A 15,982-nucleotide genomic window follows, 5' to 3' on the forward strand; every position below is an offset into this window, starting at 1 on the left:
TCAAAGGCCATCATAATGAATTTCACTGAATACTTGCTAGAAATATGCCTAGTTTCAACCCTCTAAATTAATTGCTCCAATACTGATTAATTACCAGCACTTGTGTTTCGGTGTTCTTCATCAGTGGCTGACCAAGCACTGAGCAGCAAAATGAGCATGCTTTAACTTGCTACCTCCCTCACCTCCAACTTAAAGTTATCCCATATGTCTGAAAGTTTTATTTAACAAATTATTCACATCTTAGAAGTGAGGGTGGGTTATTTACATTTTGCATTTGCTGTGAATCTATAAGTGTTCAATTCTTTTTAGAATTGATTCACATTTCAGTTCTGCAGGGAGTCATGAAATTTACTTTAAAATCAGTCACATCAGGGTGTCCAGAATTGAACATTGAAAAGCTCGGAGAATCATTGTGTGATGACATGGCTCATTGCAGCTCCCATTAATGATTTAGCCTTCATAAGACAACAATAACTTTGTATATATCAGAATCATTATCCAAAATAGAAAAACATGTCTTGTCTCAGCTGCAGCTTTTGTGTATAATTTTATGAATATTGTTTAAACTGTCAAATGTGCACATTTTTGATGATCTTTTATCAAAAAATTAAATTTCTTAAAGTTCCTGGCATTCCTGAGTTTATTTCTGAAGAGATGAAGCAAGTTATGCAAAAAGAAACAGTTGCTTCAATAGAAGGTACAAAAGAATGTACATGTTTATGTCAGAATAGCCTTTGAATAATAATTTTGCTTATCTTGTCATTGTCTTGAAAAGTATTTTTATTGTAGAGACAATAATTTTTATTGGATCTTTCTATCCATTAATTTTTGGGGGGTAGAGGTTGTTTTAAATTTTGTTTGTAAATTTGTGTTGTTTTATGTGTTTTGTGCTGTCTTTGTACTTAAAATAATCTTGATGCTTGGGAATGTCGGGAATAAAATGTGACTTGGGGTGACCATTGTTTGGATGCTGTACATAAAAAGGACTTGCAGTGCTCACACATACCAGTAATGTGAACACATCAAATATGAATGCTAGCCAAAGTTTGACGGCAGCTCTTGAAATTATTCAGTGTTCATATCTGATATGACTTTGGGACTACCAATTTACTGCTCATTATATTGAATAACATACATTTTTAAAAGTATTTGAACAAGCATCAAGCAGCAGAAAAGGACATTCACACCTGCGCCCACCTCCTCCTTGACAGGCCTGATGCTCTGCAGTTTAAAGAGGTCAATGAGTACCTACAGATTATTGGCTGATTTCTTCCCACTGATTCTGTAATTGCAGCAATTGTTGCTATTCAGAGTTCACTAGCATCTTAGAAGATGCAGAATTGAGCATTATGCACTGAAAAACTTGGTGCTGTCTTCCATTATTTGCAAGTCAGTTGCTTCTGGCATGGATGTAATAAAAGCAATTCGCATTGCAATTTAGCACGCAGAGAATGAAATGTTAGAAAAGGGAGGAGGAGGACTGAGGAGGAAGAAGGAACAGAGAAGGGGAACCCCGCAGGAGGCCATGTCTTCTTTTCAGTTGCCTAATTTAGCTGTATGAACTTTAGCAATTAACCATGTTTCCTTATGGATGTCCACAACAAAGGAAGCTATCTATTAGAACTACAGCCTTGCCTTCAAATCAGGATAAGGAAAGCTTTACCAGTAGCTTTCAAGATAATCATGGCAAATAACATTTATATTCCTTCCTGACTGCAGTTTGCAATATTGATGTATTTATGTTATCAATAATAATTTATTTACTTGCCAATAACCAATAGGAAAATACATAATTGGAAAAATGCATTTGTGGATGTAGACATTAGATTTGCTTCCTAAAACTCACAACAGTAAATCTTGAGAACACAAGAAACTGCAGATTCTGGAATCTGGACCCTAAAAAACAACCACTCCGGAGGAATTTAGAAGGTCAGGCAGCATCTCTGCAGATAGAGAGATAGTCAACATTTTGAGTTGAGACACTACAATAGTAAATCTTCGCACAATTCAAATTCTGGTAATTAAAGGTTATCTTAAGTACCAGCAGATTAATAATCTTAAAGGGAACAGGCTACTACAATTACACCAAATCATTACACTGCTCAGTTAATTATATGGACCATTGTTTAAGAAAGAGATTTGCAATATTATTTAACAGAAATATCTTTCTGCCTTTTAACCCACTAGTTTAGTAATCACCAACACAAGTTAGGAGCTACTTCAAGCCTGCTTGCTTAGCATGCAATTTTATGATCAATATTGAGGGCTTTATATGGGGCCTGAGGTCTACTCATGAAATTTATAATTTTAATGCAACCAAATTTATGGACAATTAGGAGAAATATTGAAAAAATAACAAGTTTGTTGAGAGTAAACTTCAAAATATCCTAAATATGTGCAATTTAAACTCCATAGAACAGTCATAAATTTATGTACACAAAGCAATTATACAGATAAGAGATTTTTGAATGACTTGGTCAAGATAGTAGATCATAATATATATCAGTTGGTTGTTTTGTGTTTAATGTTATCTGTAATGTAAAGTTGCAAGTTTATGTCTGATCTTTTGTTCCAAAATTAAATCTCTTAAAGTGACTGAGGTTGCAGAATTTGTTCCTGAAGAAATTAAACGAGTTACACGAACAGAAAAGGTTGTTCCTATAAAAGGTACAAAAGGCACATTCTTTCAAGCATCATTCTTTCCATGTATAGTGTGTTCTCCTTATTATCTTGAAAACTATTTCCTGCTTTAAAGAACTGAAATTGCTAGTGCTCTGCTATTTATTTTGCTTTACAATATGTTGGTTTATTTCGCTCTTTGTGCATTTGTGCCGTCCTAATGCTGTAACACTATATTAGCGGTAGTGCACTGATTGCCAGGCAAAGTAATGCCCAGAAGGCATCTCATTCCATCAATCAATGTGAAATGTTATTTAGGCAACTGTACTGTTACCTTTTGGGCTCAGCTTATCAGTTTATACTACATCTTAAACCCACGTAGCTGAATATATGCAAGTCTGTGGAAGATGGATCTCATTTAATTCAAACTACCCTCAACCATTTGAAGGAATCATCCATTACACACAGTTTATTTGAGGCTGATATTTCAATTACCTTTATGGCAATTTTACAGGTATTTGGTATTTTGTAGCGATAATTCAGATACACAGGGATTTGTGTGGCAGGTGTGGAAGGACCATTTACTACAGTATCTGCGCTGACTAACCTCTCAAGCATTTGGTGCCATAATGGCCATTCCTTTTGCAATGCAGCATGATTAGAAAATTAAACAAGAACCCATAAAAGCAAATCCCAGCTAGGAAATATACACCAGAACTATTATCACATTGAAAACTTCCTTCTGCATTTTCATAGCAAAGCAAGAAATGCAAAGTCAGTAGCTGTCAGGGTGATCATGTCAATGAAATTCTGTGCTAATTGTTCTTTCTTAGTGGCAGCTGCTAGTGGAAATGTTTCAGTTACATATTAGTAATGATTAGAAAAACATACAAGCATATGGATGTGATAATTGTGAAATTAAAACAGTGTTTAAATTTTGAATAACTCCAATAACCATAAATAATTGGACTGAACAATTGTCCAATGGAGAACAAGGCTCTATACCCATGGATTATGTGACACTTTTAGTAGAATTAAACCTGCAGAAATACCATTTGTAAAGATGTTTTGAAAATAGATTTTAAGAGTTAGCAAGAAAGTATATTTTCATTCTTGCAGCATGCTGGTTGAGTTATCAATAGCATATCAAATCATAAGCATAGCATTGTGGTCCCAAAGGCATGGTGATGTTACAAGGTAGATCTATTGACAAGTGGTTCTAAAAACGAAGAAAAAGTATTTCAGGATGTATATCGTATACATTTCTCTGACATTAAATCTACTTTTGAAACCTTTGAAAGCACCAATCCATAACAAAATAAGACTTGCAGTACAATTAGAAAAATTGGATAATGTGGAGAGGAGGTTTAGAACTAACAAAGCATATTGTTTGATCACTGAGAATTGAAATATTCCAATTTTTAAAATATTTAACCAAGGTGGCTATTGGCTGCTCCAATGAATTTACTAGATTTATTAAGACAAATCTGCTTATATCTAACAAAAATGATAAGATGTTATTTTGTGTTATTAACATAAAATGGTAATTGCACCTTGCTTTTGTTGTGTTTAAGTTGTGTGCAATTCTGTGAAATTTAAGTGAACATCTTTTTACATCTTTTGCCCAAAAATTAAATTCTTAAAGTGCCTGAGATTCCAGAGTTTGTTCATGAAGAAGTGAAACCAGTTACACAAAAGGAAGTGACTGTTCCATTGAAAGGTACAGGACATAAATTTGAAACTAACTTTCTTTGAAAAAATCATATCATTATCTTGGAAAGTATTTTTGTTTTAAATGGTTCATTTAATATTTTATATACTTTCCCAGTTTTTGTTATTTTATTATTTTGCTTTTGTGTTTGTGCTGTACTTTGTTGTCAATTAATTTTTATACTTGCATTCTGGTTGGTTACATAGAACAAGATTTAGGGCAGTACTGCCAATTTTGGTTGCGACTGGTGACATCTTGGTACCAAAGCAATGCCCACACCATATTCCATGAACTGTAGCATAGAAGTAATGTACTAATGATACATTACATAATTAATGATGTGTATTCACCAGCAGAGGAAAGATTGGTAGACGGGTCAAGAAGCAAGCTACATTTATTGGTGTTGCACCTAACTATTGCATTAACATGTATAGATAATATACATATCTAGCCTGCATAAAGGACCAACATGCTCACTCCTACCAACCCACCACGTACATTTAAATTGTCTATCAACTACTCATAGGTTAATTAAAATTAATTTCTTATTGCTTTAACTGCAACTCCATGAGTTCTTAGTGTTTTCTAGCATTGATTCAAGGTGCAGCAAACCTCATTGGTGATAACATTTTTAATGTTTTAAACAAATCACCTGGATTAATTTAGAGCTGTGCATTAAAGTATTCAGAGGATCACAGCAAAATTGAGATTACTAATTACTTCTGCATTACCTAATTGGACTCCTTAATGCAATAGACTGATGTGTCACATTGTTGATTATGTCATTCCCTCATAAGTACATGAAGCTTATTTACATAGTTCTTTCTCCTTTTTTAAGGAGTATTTGTAAATGTACACCTCTTGCTTTGCTTTACTTTGCACACTGGCTTCTCAAATTCTTGGACTTTTTATTAGTGTTTGGGTGTAAATATTTTTGGATAAAATCAATGTGTGACATTTCTCTATATTGTTTTGTATATCTCTCATCTGGTCAATGTGGAAACATTGGGGTGATAGTAAAAAATTCTTATATGATTTGACAAGATACTAGCTGAAACATCAAGTCCCCCTCGCCAAGCCATATTTTAAATAATATAACACAAAGATATTTCTTTACCTAGAGGGTGGTAAATCTTTGGGAGCCAGGAGCAAACATGACAGTGTAGGCTTGGTTGCTGATAGATATTTACCTAGATATTTAGGGAAGTGAGGAATATGTGGTCGGTACAGCTCTATAGCATGAGGTAATAGATCAGTGCAATCTTAATACAAAGGTAGAGCAGTAATGGGGGTAAATAGCCTATTCCATCATCAATTTATGTCCCTATTTCATAATAAAATCATAATGCAAAAAGTGGAAATTATGATGTGATTAGCACAATAATGTATGCATTTGTTGTGTCTTCCTATTTAATGTGATGTGTATTGGTATGTTCATTTGTGATAAGCGCATATTTTTGATACTCTTGTCCATTAATTGTATTTTTTTAAGTTCCTGAAGTTCCTGGGTTTGCTATGGAAGAAGTGAAATCAGTTACAAGAATAGAAAAAGTTACTACAATAAAAGGTATAAAGAAGGCAATACCTTTGTTGTACAATTATTTCTTGCATAATCATCATTATCTTAAAAATTATCTCTTTTTATGGGCTTCAGATTACCAATGCCCGAATATAAACTCATCTCATAAAAGCTTGTGATCTTTTAATTTCTTGTATGTGTGTTCGAACTTTATTTTGTTGTCCTTATGTGTTAAGTAATTTTCCATTTGCATTATGGTTAATTAGCTATTTAAAAAATCATAGTATTTATACATCAAAGCAGACTGGCTGCTAAAGATCTCATTTGTGTACCAAAACAACATCCACTATGTGCTCAGTGACTTACAGCATGATTCGCGTGGAAACAATGTTGGTGATGGCATACAGATAACTTGTAATACAGCAGCAAATAGAAAGCACCCTCACTACCTGTTCTCCTACCACCTTAAACTCAACTCATGCCAATGCTATTATAATGGATCATCTACAAATGGAGGCTATTTCTAGTTGATATGTTCCTCGTGTTGTTGCAATTGACATTCTTGAAATGTTATAGGGACAAGTGAGCTTTGCATTAAGAAGTTCAAAGCTGAGCCTTAAAATAATCACAGGGTTACTATTATGAACGAGGTGCTTATTGTTATTCCTCTAATTAACTAGGCTCTATAATAATAATTTTATGTACTCTAGAACCATGATGCAAAATGAGAAATTATGATGACATTTGTGTTATATATTAATTCTTTGTGATTAATGTTATGTATTTTGCTATATTGTAATGTCCTAAAAGCAAGTATTGTTTGAAATTGAATATTTTAATGTGTCTGGGATCCTAGAGAAATGAAACCAGTTACACAAAAAGAAAAGGTTCCAACAATTAGAGCAAAGGGAGACACATTTTATACCAGAATTATTATTTAGATTGTCTGTGTGTTGATGATGCCATTATCCTGTAAATCCTTTCTATTTTAGAGGCTTCAGATGGCCAGTGCTCTGCTATTTGTAAATCTTAAAGTAGAACATACATTGTTCTATTTTTTGTTGTTGATATTGTGCAGCTCTAATACTGTGTGTGTTGTCTTTGTTCTTGAAAGAATGTTTATACTTGTGTTATTAGAGGTGAGCAATAAAAAAGTACAGTTTGGCATAAAAGTCATTAGATGTGCCCCACTGAAAGCATTTGGGTACCAAAATTGTATCTTTCATGCATGCAGGAAATATGTTTCAAGACAGATCATTTTAATTATTCTCAAGTTTAATTTGACACCAATACTCCCACTTTAAAACTTAATGGTCTAACTAACATATGCAAGGGCTTATTACCAGAGACAACTTCAATAATTGGGTCAAGACTAAACGTCCTAAAAGTCCTGAATGTGAATCTGTGCCTGACTAATAAAGTTCAAGTTCAAAGCAAATTAATTATCTAAATACATATTTGTCACCTGAGGTTCATTTTCTTGCGGTATGCTCAGTAGATCCAAGGAACACAATAAGAAATAATGAAAGACCAAACCAAACAGGACCGAACAAGCAACCAATGTGCAAAAGACAACAAACTGGAAATACAAAAGAAAAAAATAGAATAATAAATAAACTAGCAATCAATATGGAGAAGAAGAGTCCTTGAAAACGAGCCCGTAGGTTCTGGGAATAGTTCAGTGATGGGGCGAGTGAAGTCCCAGACTATGATTTGATTTGATAAACACATATTAAACACATTGTCAGTGAGTGTGGGTTGTGAGACACACTCACCAACTTCCAGAGCATCAAATTTTTTTAAAACATGTGAAAGATCATTTCAAGAACTGTTGCTTTTAACTTCTGCTGTTCCATTAATATCAAAATCATCCTCTAAGTAATTGTTATCTGCAACTTTTATTTATGTGGTGTGTTTAACACAGTGAAAGATCCTAAAGAACTTCACAAATACAAATTTTGACAGATTGAATGTAGAACAGAATTTAGTTAGAGAAGTAGTTTTGAAGATCATCTGAAATAACTAAAAGTTGGAGATGTTTAGGAAAGTAACTTCATACCTTTCAACCTGAAGGTACAATTGTCACTGATAAGGCAGAGGAATTTGGACGTGGACAAGATACTAGAAGTGGAGGAAAGTGAAATTTTTAGATTTACCAGCTAACTAATGCATAAGCAAGCATGTATTGAAGAGAATTTACAGCTCACGTTAGAGATGGGTATAAAATAAAATTACTGATAAATATTGAGTCTGTTTGTAATAAAACCATGTATTGGCCAAAGTGATGCTGGAAACAGGCACAATTATGGAGGTTATATTAAATGGCATAGTGCTGGAGAGGGTACAGACTTTCAAGTTTAACTCAAGGTCAAAGTCGTAAGTAAATTTAGTTCAGCTGTATTTTATACCCATAGAGGAGCTAAGGCCAGTTTCTGGGAAATTAGGTTTGAGGGCAATGATGCAAAAATTTGATTGAGTCTTCTCATTAATACAAGCTGTCTGTACTAGATGTTAAGCAAGCGTCACAAACCAAATACATTGGGCAACATTGGATAATAATGTGAAATAGAGCATAATATCACCAGAGTATTATCTGACATGTTTACAGGTAATTTCCTTGAAACGTTGTATGGAGAAAGAATAATGAGGTGGAAGGGAAGCTATGATTTTGATACTACTATTGCCCATTCCCTGATTTATATGATTTTCATTGCAAGCTTGAATAAACTTTAGTTTTGATTGTCTATTACTAAATTAAAAATGAATCCTTTAATATGACAGAAGAAGCTATGAAACCTGTTCCTGAAGTACCAGTTCTGGTCCAAAAGAAAGAAAAGGTCACAGAAACAGGTAAAAGATATATAAGGCTATATATATATTTCTTCACGTGTCCTGTTGTTTAATTTTGTTATTAACGTGACAGTGGTGCATTTACTGTTGCAGGTAAATGTTTCATAAAGATTGTATTAATACTATTGTTGTAACAATAATACTGATGTTGACTGTCTCAGAAGGCACTCTTTTATACATTCCTCTGCTTACCTTAGGGACATTGCTTAGTTCTTTATTGCCAATACAATACCACATATCACTGAATTATACCATTCCATTGTGTTTACATATTTGATTTGTGTGCATTACCTATGCTTTTTGTGGTTTACTGATTAGAATTTTTCCTTAACACAATAAATGGAGATCTGCCCTCTGACAGCAGAGGTTGGGGGTGAGGTGATGTATTTCATATTAGAAATCAATTTGTATTTAAATCTCCTTTGGTTCTGTTTAAAATTGTTTGATTGTCAGTGAAAGTTTAGCATTTGGCAAATATTTGGAGTTGTTTTAAAAAAGTTAAATCATATTTTTGCAAGCAAATAATCAGTGGTTTCCTGAACCCTACAGCCGAAGTTATTTTTACTGAATCATTTGTATTGGCAATTGTCAATCTGTATAAATTGGCTAAAGAATATCTTTACCTTAAATGAAATTCCAGGGGGCTTGCTGAAACATTGTGATATTTCATAACAGTTTATCAATAAAAGGACTTGTGATGAATAATTAGAAAGATCAATATCTGTGTGATTTAACTGAATCAATGTTAGAGCAAAGAAATACTTCAATTGATGAGAAGGTGGTGAGGTGGGACTGCATTTCATTTCTAAATTCAGTTTGGATTCTAATAGCCCTACAAGCAGGTAATCTCCTGATCAAGCTGTCGCACGAGATAAAAGGCCCAGGAAAAATTAATTACTACATGTTTCTGTACTGTTGTACCACTCGATTAGATTGACTGATGCTGCAATAATGGATTGTTATATTCAAAACCATAGCGTACATATGAAACATAGAGTTAGAGAAGGGGGAGTACATTGCTAGTAAGTATGCTTAGCCAAACATCAGCCTTGCCATTTTTGATGCTGATTGTCCTGACATGACAATTATAGCTTTCAGATGTCTGTGCATATCTTGCTATATTGATTATATTCTTGTATTATTATAATTAATTCTGCTGCAAAAAGTGTAAAAATGAGTTAATGTGCATTCTGATTCAGCAGTATGTATGATGACAGAAGTGGTAAACAAATTGAGAGGGCTTTGACAGATCTTGAGAGTGTGACTATTATAAAAACGAGGTGAAGTCTTCCCTCCTAACTTATGGACACCTACACTAAGGGAAGGGAAGGCATGATTCTAAGCCTTGGAGAACTAAGAATGGCAGATGATTTCCCATATTTTAAGCTGATTGTGCAGGACAGGTTTTCCAGGATAGTCTGTAAATTTTGGATTTATCAATTAGTTTTAGCACATGCAGCCCTGATCAGAGACATTGATACAAAATCTCTGGTGGTTGATGGGAAGTAAGCTGTGATTGTATCTGAAAATGTCATTATTCCTCTGCTTCATGATTTGAACAATAAATCAGATGGAAATATACATTATTTTAAAACTATTCTGTATTTTTAAAGTGCCAGAGGCTCCTAAGATACCAGTTGTTGAAAAAGTGGAAAAAATTATTGTGCCGAGGAAAGAAGTTGTTCCTCCAAAAAAAGGTACACGATTACACAATTTTACCTCTGCGTGGAGAAGCACTTGTATTGAATATTATGACAATTGTTTATATATGACTGCAGTTTGCATCATCAGCTTGTTTTTTAGCTTTATAATTGGTTTTTCATTAGTGTCATTTGAATGTTCTTATTCTTCAAGCTTAGATTACTCATGCCCTATGGTTTAAGCAAATAGCAATCTACTACTTTTAGTCATTTAGATAAAGGTGTGATCCTCAGTCTGACTGTTTAAAATCAATGTTACGTAGTTATAAATATTTACTTTATATAATTTTAATATCAATTATATTGGATTATTTGATTTGAAGAAAATGAAGTTAAATAGTGTAATTTCTGAAGATATTGCAACTATTTTAATATCATGTTTATTTGTTGTTACTAAAGAAAATGGCACTTCAGATCAACATTACTGTGCTTATTTATTAAGTCAACACATAGTGTATTTCACATCATAATTTGATGTTAATTTTTTTCAAAGTGCTAGAAGTCCATAAGGAAACAATTTCTGAAGAAATCATATCTCTTACTGTGTCAAGAGAGGAGGTTCTACCAACTAAAGGTAAAAGTGATAGCACAGAAGATTTTATATCAATGGGCTTCATTTCTCATTGTTCTCAAGTTTGTATTACAAAAATCATTATCAAAGCTTACTTTTTATGTAAATGCTGCTGTATAACTCCAGCAATCTGCTATCCAGTTGTGTTCAGAAATCTCAAATGTTCAGTAACTAGCTCACTGAGTATTGGTTCTTGAACTCCTTTTAAATTCATCAGAGCCCTGTTTTCCAACATCCCTTTAAACTCGACAGAACACTGGTTCCCTCGTTCTCTTGTTCCCTCGTTCCCTTTAAACCCACTGAGGCTGCATTTCCCATATTTTTTTGGAACACACCTGGAACCAGTTTTACACCCTCTCTTTAAACATATTGTTTCCACTGAAAAAATTTATTATACAACTGTATAACACCTAACCAAATAATTTTAAAATATTTTGCTGTATTAATAGAAGTAATATTCAGTTGTCAAGATAATTTGCCAGACCAGTGTTACCAAAGTCCTGAAGGTGCCAGATATTTCGGGGTTTTATAGTTCTTAAGTTTTTTCATTATTTGTGCTTTATGGTGTTCAGTTATGTATTAGTGAATTTACCCAAATCATACAGAAATACATTTTGTCATGTTCAGCATTGTTTGACTTTTAGTACGTTTCAGCTCAGAATGTTTTGTCCTATATGTGGCTGTCAGATTGTCCTGGTATGGCAGTTGTTCATATAGAACTTCATCCTGAGTAACAGGACCAACAACTTAAAGAAAGATATGAACTAAGTACTCAAAGGGGGAGAAATATGTCTGAATTGTAAGAAAGATAAAACATCTAAAAATAATGAAATATTTTAAATGTTGTAATTTCTTAGAATTTATTGTATGCTGAAATTTAATTCAATAGTTAAATAATTTATTTTGTTGGCATCTTATTGACAAATCTTATGTTGTCGAATAAGTACTTGAATTATTAAGAATCAATACTAGTCTTCTGTATGAACATTAATGTATAAGTTCAGCAAGATAATGAAAATATTAAGGGGATAAAGACAATCAGCATAGCAAATTGTGGTACTCCGATATCTGTTTCTTTTCTGAACTTGCTGATTAGTTTGACCAACAATAATGCCATAGTGATTTCATTAAATTTCCTGGAATGTTTGAACTGACGTGCATTGAAATTATTATATTGTTCATAATGTCTTAGTGGCTGCATGAGTATGTTTATGTTAATATATTGAATTAACACAAATTTAAGCATTTAACTTCAAAGTGAAATTCATGTTTATTCTTTCAAGTTCGGAAGACACCTGAGAAGCCAGTTGTTGAAGAAGTAGAACAGATTTCCATTGCAAGAAAAGAAGAAATTCTGATAATGCCAGGTAAAAAAAAATGTAGTCTGAACTAGGCCAGTATTGCTTAACAGGCAACATAGCAATGACTGCATATTGTAGTCTTCCAAAGTTCAGGTCTCTTGAACTGGCACTGCAACATTCAGCTGAATAAAAGCTTTTTGTGGTAAAGTGAATTGATTGAAGAAATCCCTTAAAATTATAGATCAATGTTCTAACATTGGAATATTAATGAGACAGTTGAATCGTCTGTTCTGTCCAGTAGTGCTTTTCAGTCTTGAGCTACTCCAGCTTTTTGTGTATGTTGCTCCTACTATTTGATTCCCATTCCTAAACGTATGCTTTAATCTTATTATATCTCTTCACTGAAAAATTTTATGTATTTTGTATGTATATGTTATTTTAACTTGTCTCTTGAATGGACTTTGAGTTTAATTTTTAAATCAATTGAACTTCGAATAGATTAAACTAATTTATAGATATTTTGATTTAGAGAGGAAATAATTTGTGTACTTTTATCTATCGCAAATGACTTTTTTACTTGTTAACATGTTTTAGTTTTGTATTTTGTTGTATGTTAAATGTTTTGGAATTATTTGTATCTTAAAAATATTGTCCTTTGAAGTATTAGACATTCATAAGAAACCCATTATTGAAGAAATGGTGCCAGTCTCTGTTCCGGAGAAAAAAGAAAAGATTCCACCTAAAGGTAGCAATATGCAGGATATTTCTTGTCTGCTTTTTCTTGTAGAACTTGCTTTTGTGGTCACTCCTTCGTGCTTTGATTTCCTTCAGTGCTTCTTTTCTTTTATGTAAAGTCTATGTTTTCTGTCTGTATTTTTATGAGCGTTATGTTTGATGTTATATATGGGTGTTAAGTACTGTATTTATGGAAGAGCTTTTGATGACTTGCAAGAAAATATAAATAAATATTTGTGATATACAGAGATTAACATTTCATCCAAATACTAGTTCATTATTACTAGGTCATGAATGGCTGATCAAAATATTTAATTTTTTATCTGTAACATTAATCTTATTTTGTAAGCCTAAATAATATTGAAGGACTTTTTTCTCTAAGTTAAAGAAAAATAGGTAAGCTAGCAGTTTAATGCAGAATTTATTAGTATACACAGAGCAAGCTATGTCCAATTATACAGATACAGTTAATATCATCAACACTAAATGCTGAGTCTCTGCTATAGAACCCATGTGATTAATTTCCTTTCTGACTTAAAATTTATGCCATTAGTATCTCTTGACATACATGTTTTATCCTGATATAGTTTAACCACTTCACTGCTATGTTAACTTTATTGAGTTAATTTCCTGATGTCATTGAAGTACTAAATGTTCTTAAGAAGCCTCTGGCTGAAGAAGTGAAACCAATATCTCTTCCTAGTAAAAAGGCAGTCATTCCAGCCAAGTCTATAAAATAAACACAGTATCTACTGTTCAGCACTGACTTGTGTTTGTGTGATCATGTATGTGTGTATATGTGTAAGTTTTTGTCATTGTCATCTTTGATGTGAAATAAGGAATTAATATGAATTTCTAACAAAAATTAAACTGTGGTTTACCACAACCATTTTGTATTAGTCTATCCAATTTAAAATTTATTTTAACCAGTAATTCCATGGAGATGGATAAATGCAATTGGAAAGTAAATTTGAAGATATTTAAGCTAATTTGTAAAGACCATTTTAAAATGTAACAAGGATGGTAAATGTCCCTGTTTTTTGATACATAGTTATTCATATTCTGAGCAATTATGTACTCCAGAGATTTAACATTTCATCCAAATACTAATTCATTATTATGGCCATAAATGGCTGATTGAAGTATTTAATTTTTCAACTGTAACATTAATTTTATTTTGTTACCTTAAATAATAGACAATAGGTGCAGGAGTAGGCAAATCGGCCTTTCAAGCCAGCACCGCCATTCAATGTGATCATGGCTGATCATCCACAATCAGTAATATTGAAAGAGTCCACTTATCTAATTTGATAGTTTAATTACTCAGTCAAGAAAAGATATTCATTTTAGTTCTTGGTCTTTTATGTTGTTTTATTTGATTAAATTACTATAGTCAAAAATGCCAGACTTCTTTGTTATGAATTAATAAAGCAATAATGTTCTTTAAAGTGCCAGAGGTTCCCAAGAAGGCTGTAAAAGTTAAACCAGAAACAGTTTCAAGAAAAGAGGAAGCTCCTCCAGTAAAAGGTACAAATGCAGTTGAAAAACATCAAAACTTAGTTCACAATGCAGCATCTTCACATTTGGAATGAAAACAATTTCTACTTATGCTGAATCTTCAAATCCTGTTAATAATGTGGAATCCAGTGGAGCAAACCCTAGCAGTTCTGATATGAATCACCAGCATTTAACCATTTTAACAGCAGTAGGTCCAGGACTTTCCCACAGTTGCTGACAGGGAATTTCTTCTTAGACCCTGCACTAGTCTGACCCAAACATCAATTATTTCATTGGGGATTAATGGCTGTTTGTTGGGACTTATTTACATTTTAATTATTTAAGGTTTTTTTCCAGTTTTATTTTTAGGATCTTTTGATTTTATTTATTTTAATTATTAACTTTAATCTTACTGGATTTTTAAAGTTTCCAGATGTCAGAGTCAATTAAAAATACCTTAAATGCTTCTCTGAGTTTTATAGTTGACAAAGCACGGAAGTGCTTTCGCTGCCTGTAAAAAACTTGTTTTGTGGGATAGAGCTTTCTTCCACAGGACCTGTTGCCACTCGGTCTATGCCAACAGAGTCTAGATTCTTCAAGCTAGTCAGATAGATCCCTCCCTATATCCTGATGTGGCAACTGCAGTCATAGGAAGAACGTAAGATGAAATACCTAATAGAACTAGTGGGCCTAGATCTTGTCTGTCTATTCAAATGTATTTGTCAAAGTCATTGTTAAAATATGCAACATAGTAACCTGTATGCATTACTTACATTACAATAGCTCTAACATGTAGAGCCACTGATTACACTTCGTCAATTCAGCTCAAAGCAATTGGGGGGAAAAAATCTTAAGAGATTTCAGTTTGTGCAGAGGATTTTGAGGAAGGTTTCCAAAGTTTGTGATATCATGAGCATATTTTCAGTTAATGTAGAAATTATCTTTCAATGTTTAAAATAATTGAGAACTAAAACCAATTGTAAATTTGGAATAATTCATGTAAAGTGAGTTGACTGATTAAATTTGCATGGAAATTAAATATTTATTAAGGCAATAGAATATGTAAAAGAAATTAGTATTCCATTCTTTTACATAGGTCACTTCATTGTTGGTGTATTCATTATGTTAATTCTAAAGATAGAAAGTTATTTTGAGTTCACTAGTTAACTGCATTTTAACCTTCTCTGCACCTCTTATTCAGACAGTATGTCAACCTTTTTTTGTACTTGTTCTTTGAGTGAATCTTTTCTTATAAGAATCTGTATCATTTTAAGCACCCGAGGTTCCCAAAGTGCCAGTAAAACCAGAAGAAAAACCAGCCATTGTTCCAAAGAGAGATGAAGTTGCACCAATCAAAGGTATAAAATTGAAAAGATAATCAAAATACCACGTCGATCATAATCTTAATAGCTTTCCTGGGAATACTTTATTCTTGTATACAAGCCGCCGATCTCTGCCAGTGTTTATGCTTCACACAAA

The 15,982-nt window shown here is 32.9% G+C and overlaps 1 protein-coding gene across 4 annotated transcripts in view; it reads left to right on the forward strand.

Moving 5' to 3' along the window:
- The window catches only part of ttn.2 (titin, tandem duplicate 2), a 340,760-nt gene that overhangs the window by 150,898 nt on the left and 173,880 nt on the right, over positions 1 to 15,982 (forward strand). For 3 of the 4 annotated variants that reach the window (XM_073047117.1, XM_073047118.1, XM_073047119.1), the window contains 11 exons: positions 623 to 697; positions 2,593 to 2,667; positions 4,265 to 4,339; positions 5,823 to 5,897; positions 8,631 to 8,699; positions 10,313 to 10,396; positions 10,893 to 10,973; positions 12,254 to 12,337; positions 12,933 to 13,016; positions 14,456 to 14,533; positions 15,778 to 15,861. In XM_073047117.1, coding sequence (XP_072903218.1) covers positions 623 to 697; positions 2,593 to 2,667; positions 4,265 to 4,339; positions 5,823 to 5,897; positions 8,631 to 8,699; positions 10,313 to 10,396; positions 10,893 to 10,973; positions 12,254 to 12,337; positions 12,933 to 13,016; positions 14,456 to 14,533; positions 15,778 to 15,861 — 864 coding nt within the window. Of the gene's footprint in view, positions 1 to 622; positions 698 to 2,592; positions 2,668 to 4,264; positions 4,340 to 5,822; positions 5,898 to 8,630; positions 8,700 to 10,312; positions 10,397 to 10,888; positions 10,974 to 12,253; positions 12,338 to 12,932; positions 13,017 to 14,455; positions 14,534 to 15,777; positions 15,862 to 15,982 lie in introns of those variants that run through there. The other variant, XM_073047120.1, reaches the window with a different exon arrangement.

The sequence above is a fragment of the Hemitrygon akajei genome, chromosome 5 (genome assembly GCF_048418815.1).
Source record: "Hemitrygon akajei chromosome 5, sHemAka1.3, whole genome shotgun sequence".
NCBI lineage: Eukaryota > Metazoa > Chordata > Chondrichthyes > Myliobatiformes > Dasyatidae > Hemitrygon > Hemitrygon akajei.